The sequence below is a fragment of the Nuphar pumila genome, chromosome 7 (genome assembly GCF_984573655.1).
Source record: "Nuphar pumila chromosome 7, dmNupPumi1.hap1.1, whole genome shotgun sequence".
NCBI classification, from domain to species: Eukaryota; Viridiplantae; Streptophyta; class Magnoliopsida; order Nymphaeales; family Nymphaeaceae; genus Nuphar; species Nuphar pumila.
Window position 1 is genome coordinate 97,897,554 of NC_143255.1, and position 6,047 is coordinate 97,903,600.

Consider the following 6,047-nt stretch of genomic DNA (forward strand, 5'->3'; position numbering starts at 1 on the left):
GTTGAGGCCCAATGAGAATAAATCGAAATAAATAAATAAATTAGTTTAAGGGATCTGATACGTTTTCAAATCAACACTTTTTATGGCGGTTCGAAAATCTATCATACTTTTTTTTTTGTTTATAGTAAAGAAGATGGTCTTAGGCTTACGTGTTGAAAATCAAGAGGAAACTCTGCTGATTTTACCAATTGGACTTCCCACGTCATGATTCCACCTTTCCCATGATTTGGTTTGCCTTTTCCCATCGGGATTCGTCAAAAAACAAAGGATCCCCAACCGCAAACTTCCCCTGCTTTGGAATTGTTTTCCGCTAGAAATCGGTGTTTGGTGATTAAGAACATGTGGTTATTTAGATCTTGATTAGTATTTGTTTAACGTAATGTGATTGATTACGCGGTGGGTCTCGTAAAACAAAGCGAGATGGCGTTTACGTAAATATTCAGTGAAGGATGGCGTCTAAACGTAGACATTGGTTTAAGTAACTCAACTCGCCGAGTGGTCTCTCTCGTCCCTCCCGGTCTTTGCCTTTTATCAGGCGCTACTCTCTCTCTCTCTCGTGGAAGAGGCGTAGCGGAGATCCTCCCGGCGAGATGGCGGCCGGTGTTTCCGCCGCCGCAGCATCGACGACATGCCGATTGGACCGAATTCCGGCCTTCGGCGGGAGCCGTGGGCGCGTGCGCGAGTGCGCCTTCTTCGTCAGACGGCCGGAGCGCTTGACGTTGGGGTTGAGGAGGTTGGCCGTATGCTTCGTCATGGAGGAGAGAAGGGAAATCGCTGGCGCTCGGATTAAGATCAGTGAGGATGAGGAGGGAAGAGAAGGAAGAGGAGAAGCGGAGATCCGGGAGGTGAAAGAGGACGGGAGCGAGGGTTTGGGATTGACGATTCCGGTGGTGAACGAGAGACTGTTGGAGCGAACGGCGAGGAAGAGGAAGGAGAGGATCACCTACCTACTGGCAGCCGTCGTATCGAGCCTGGGGATAACGTCGATGGCTGCCGCGGCCGTCTACTACAGATTCTCTTGGCAGTTGGAGGTCCGTTCTTTTTATTGATGGGATTCGAACCCGAGACCTCTCGGTTAAGGGGACCCCCTTTTTCCGGATTTTCTGTAATTTTCTTTATATTTTATTTTCGTCTATGATTATTCTTAATATTTTTTTTTTAGTTTTTCTGACATTTTCGATTGGTTGGGTTGGGAAGGGAGGGGAGGTGCCGGTCGCTGAGATGTTGGGGACGTTCGCGTTATCCGTTGGAGCTGCGGTAAAGCTTTTACTCGCTTTTCTCTTGGTTACTCCTTTTGCCCCCCCCCCCCTATGCTTCTGTTGTAATTCACTCTCACTGACCCATAAATGCTGAGAACGGAAATGTTGTTTCGGTGGTCTCTTCGTAATTTTCTATTTTACCGTGGTTTTAACTGTTTTTTTTTTTTTTTTATTCCCATGCCTTTTAATTTTCTCCATTCGTCGTGTGGTCAGTTTAAGTTGTTAAATTTGTTTAGTGCCCATTTTTTATCTCTAAATCACCACAGTACCACCCCCAGCGGTTTCTGGACTTCTCTTTCTCTACGAGTACCGAGTAAATGAATGAGGGCTGTTTTGGTAACTCTCTTGTGTAGCCATTCTTGTGCAGGTGGGGATGGAGTTCTGGGCGCGGTGGGCCCACCGTGCGCTGTGGCATGCCTCCATGTGGTCTATGCATGAGGTAAGAAAAAAAAAATGAAAATATCCTGCTCTTTACAATAACTGGTCTCATTTAAGCAACAAAAATTGAGACCACCACCAGTTTTTTTTTTTTTTAATAATACAAGAACCAACGGTTTTATTCAGTTTAAGTTTGCAACTTACAGTATAAACAGAAGAAGGCATTCATTGATGTATTTGTTGTTGCTGTTTCAGTCACACCATAGACCAAGGGAGGGACCATTCGAGCTCAACGATGTGTTCGCCATCATCAACGCCGTGCCTGCCATCGCTCTTATAGGGTTCGGCTTCTTCCATAAGGGCCTCATCCCGGGTCTATGCTTCGGCGCTGTAAGACCACTACTACTTTTCCTTACTCGGTTACTGTATTGTTATCTGTACTTATGTTGCGTAACTACATATATGTTGTTGATGTAATGTTTATATGCGGGATGCGCAGGGTCTTGGCATAACGGTGTATGGCATGGCCTACATGTTTGTGCACGATGGTCTCGTCCACAAGAGGTTCTCGGTTGGCCCCATTGCTAACGTCCCTTATTTTCGCCGAGTGGCCGCTGCCCATCAGGTTGTTTTCTCGTGTTTAATATCTTCTTTTCAACATGTACATTATTAACTCTATATTTGCCTGAAGCTTCTTTCTATGCTACATGGGAAAACTCCTCCCTTCTCAGAAAGAAGGGAAAGCTTGGAGAAAACTGCTTCCAAAATATGAAAAACCCTATTCCTTTTAGTGGGGATTCCTTTTACTGGGAGCGGGAATTAGGCTTCTTCCTGGTCGTTTTACAAATCATTCTTCCTTGAAGTTTTCCTCTTACTTCTTGTCACTTTCCATTCATTTGTCCCTCACTTTTCACATTTTTCATATAGTTTTTTTATAATATATAATTAGCTTGCAAGTTGGTTTTGTAGTATTTTATATTTGTGTTCACGTCATTTCTTATTCGCTTTGCCTGCACTTCATGTTGCTTTCTATGTTTGCATTTCATTTTTTTCATGGGCTTGCATAATCTCTTCGTAGCCTTATCTCACTTCTTGCTTCGTGCTACTTTTCAACACTCACTTTCCTGCTTCTGCTTCACCCATAGCTTCTCATATCCATTTTGTTTCCCGGTAACTATGATAAGCTCTTTTAAAGTTTTAGATGGTGACCCTTGAACGATGAATTTATTGCAGCTCCATCATGCGGAGAAGTTCGAGGGTGTGCCTTACGGTCTCTTCCTTGGTCCAAAGGTTTGTATGCTTAGTTTTTTTCTTTTCTTTTGCATATCGAATTCAACACGGGCTGCCTATTCCGATCCGTGCCTACCATCAGCATACCGAGCTTTTGAATGGTTTTTTTGCCAAGTTGTTCTCAAAATATATAACTACTCGTCAACTTCATCATGGAAACTCATCCTAACTTTATTTATTTTTATTTGAATCCGGTGCAGGAATTGGAGGAGGTGGGAGGATTGGAAGAGCTAGAGAAAGAAATCAACAGGAGGATTAAGGCCTATAATAGCACCAGTAACAGTGCAAGCAACGGATGACAAGTAGCCAGAAGCTTGTAAATGCAAGTGCTTTTTGTACCTTTTTCGAGAGTATATCATTGTAATGATTCTTGTAAGGATGTTTAGAAAGTCAGAGAATTGAGGGTTTTGGATTGATGTGAAAGCATGTTTAGAAAGATTCTACTGGGATCGATTAGTAGATCCGTGAGAGGAAAAGGAAAACCTTTTCAATTTTTTTCTGGGGACAATTGCTTGTACGTCAGTCATGTCACACAATGCTTTGTATACCACTGGTGCTGAGAATGAATATGTGAGGTTCGAATCGTCCTCTTTCTTCTTTACCTTTGGGTAGACAATACAAGTTTTGTCATCATCTCTCATTTCATTCTCGTCGCCAAGGAACGACCAAACATCATGTGGTGGAGTTTTGAAGATGTGATAGTGCCAATTGACTACTGATAGGAACCAACAAGGTTTTTCTTTTTTCTCTAATGGAGTTGCGTTTAGTGCCGGTAGAGAGTCTATATACAGACACAAGATGCACCGATGAAAATTCTCACCTGCCCATCAACAGGCACCATGGTCATATTTTGGATGTTGTTTTAAATGATTAAAATTCCCGGTGAAGCCGGGTAATCTACGGGTGGCACCCAAGCCCTGATGGAGCCCACCAGTGAAAGGCACCTGCACACTTGGTGTGAGTCCAACCCAGCACCTTCTCCCCCAACCCATCTACTGCCACCACCACTATTACTGTTTTGACAAATATATTACAAATTTTTCGAGATGTGTGTGTGTGCGCGCATGCACGGACCACACCAACATAAGTCACATCCCCAAATTAAGGCTGCTAAATGACTTAAAATAATTGAAAATAGGGTGCTTAAGCTCATCTCGTTCAAATGAAATGGCAAGCCAAGCTTGAGTTAAACAAGGCCAATTTGAGCTGCATGTTTTTTTTTTTTTTTGATTAGCAAGCTGGAGTTAGGCAGACACCTACCTGAGATTACAACCAAAAGAAACTATACAAAAGACGTGAACATCATATAGAATTCGTATCTGGAATAAAATCATGAGGTTTAACTTTCCAGATGCGGCTTTCCTTCATAACAGCCATGTTATGTTATCAAGTAAGTAACTTGGCAAAAGCGTTCTTTTTCTTATCAGCCAAACTGCATTAAAAGAAAATAATTTTTTTAACAGTAATAAAAATTGGATTCAACCTATTGAGCCAAACTCAAACATTGTTTCAAAGTTGTAAGTATAATAGGATTTTAACTCTAAGCTTATTGCTCAAGCCAAACAATTCATCCATCTTGATTATATGGTACAAAATATATGTAAAATATATTTGTTACTAGTTAACCAACCTATACAATCCGAGCCTAGCAAAACACTCCTTGTTTGTGTTGTGCTTGCTGTTGAACCTATTTCACCAGTTTTTTTAAATGATGAAGGAATTAAACCCTCACCGAGAACCGGGTCACTAGCAGGCAGGGCTCCTTGCAAAGTAAAACTCTGGGTTGAAGACACGACCACCCAGACTTACATGACCCAATCGTGTAAAAGCAACAACAGCCCCATGTGACAGCAGGGTTCGATGCTGGGCCTTCAGCTTGACACAGGTCCCCGCTTACCACATGGGGTAGTCATGCACAGTTACTGCATCCAGATCGGCGATCGAGCACCCCATCCATATTCTAAGGGTTTGAGCATAACAAGACAAGTAGGGGTCCAGGGTCCAGATCCCTCTTTAGCGGCCGTAGCACTAGGAAATCATGAAAAGCTTTTACTTATCCTCCGATCTGCAATGCTATAGGTTCATTAACAGATTGGCGATGTCATTCATTTCAATATAATATGTCAGGAAAAGGATATGCTAAAATAAGCCCCACACTGCTTACTTTTTGTGGGACCCGTTCATACCAACCCGTGGTCCACGGTCTCTACATGCACACACGTGTGTGCATGCGTGTTTGCACGTGCATGAGCGTGTACACACATGCTTACAGTTTTTTTTTTAATGACGAACTAACCCTTACCGAGAACCAGGTCACTTAATGGGCCCACCTCCCTTCGAGTTAAAACTGTAACGTAACAACCGACCATGAACCAACTGTAATCAGGAGGATTCATTCTGACAAAGGACTCTACTGACCACTTGGGTAGTCACTTGTACAGTTACAGAATCCTTGCCTGCAACCACTTGTCCACTCCAGACCACGACAGAGCTGGACAGTTTTGTGAGGGTTTTCGTTCGGGGTTTGCTCAGGTTTGGAGGGAGGGCCGTTCTTACTCATGAACTTTTCCAGTGTCCTGAAAAAAAAACTAATACAGGACATGTTTACTAAGGCCAACCTTGAGGGTTGCTCTTGGCCTGTATTCCCACAAAACAATGAATATTGATCAGGAAGTTGGACTGTTATATGCATAACCACTAATTCTGGCCCATTGCAACAGAGCTCACTTCATTGCTCACTTGGAGATGCATTATTTTCTATTTTAATTGATGAATCTCAAGATATATCAATTAAAGAGAAAATGACTATTATTTTTCAATTTGTTAATAGAGCTTGTACATGTTCGTGACACAAGTGCTACTTCCCTTAAAGCAACAGTAGAAGATGTATGGACATGGCTATGATGGAAGTAATATGTGAAGAGAGTTTAATGGACTCTACACTCATATTGAAAGAAAACGAATCAACTTTTTATATTCATTGCTTTGCATATCAATTGCAATTAACATTAGTTGCTCTTGCAAGAAATCACTCTCAAATTGATTCATTTTTTTTTATTTCTAGTGTCTCAAATCTTCTTGCAATCTCATGCAAATGCCTTGAAATATTTCAAGACATAC

At 42.1% G+C, this 6,047-nt stretch overlaps 1 protein-coding gene across 2 annotated transcripts; it reads left to right on the forward strand.

The window, feature by feature from the left end:
* Nucleotides 1-512: 512 nt before the first annotated feature.
* On the forward strand, nucleotides 513-3,528 carry LOC149832578 (beta-carotene 3-hydroxylase, chloroplastic-like). 2 transcript variants are annotated; one of them, XM_090014587.1, is made up of 7 exons: nucleotides 513-1,031; nucleotides 1,198-1,257; nucleotides 1,627-1,698; nucleotides 1,893-2,027; nucleotides 2,137-2,262; nucleotides 2,871-2,927; nucleotides 3,128-3,528. In XM_090014587.1, the coding sequence occupies exons 1-7, from the start codon at nucleotides 591-593 to the stop codon at nucleotides 3,224-3,226; spliced, it is 990 nt and encodes a 329-aa protein (XP_089870713.1). In that variant the 5' UTR covers nucleotides 513-590; the 3' UTR covers nucleotides 3,227-3,528. The 2 variants fall into 2 exon arrangements, with proteins under 2 accessions (XP_089870713.1, XP_089870714.1); XM_090014588.1 differs by lacking the exon at nucleotides 2,871-2,927 and having other exon boundaries at nucleotides 514-1,031.
* The last annotated feature ends 2,519 nt before the right edge of the window (nucleotides 3,529-6,047 follow it).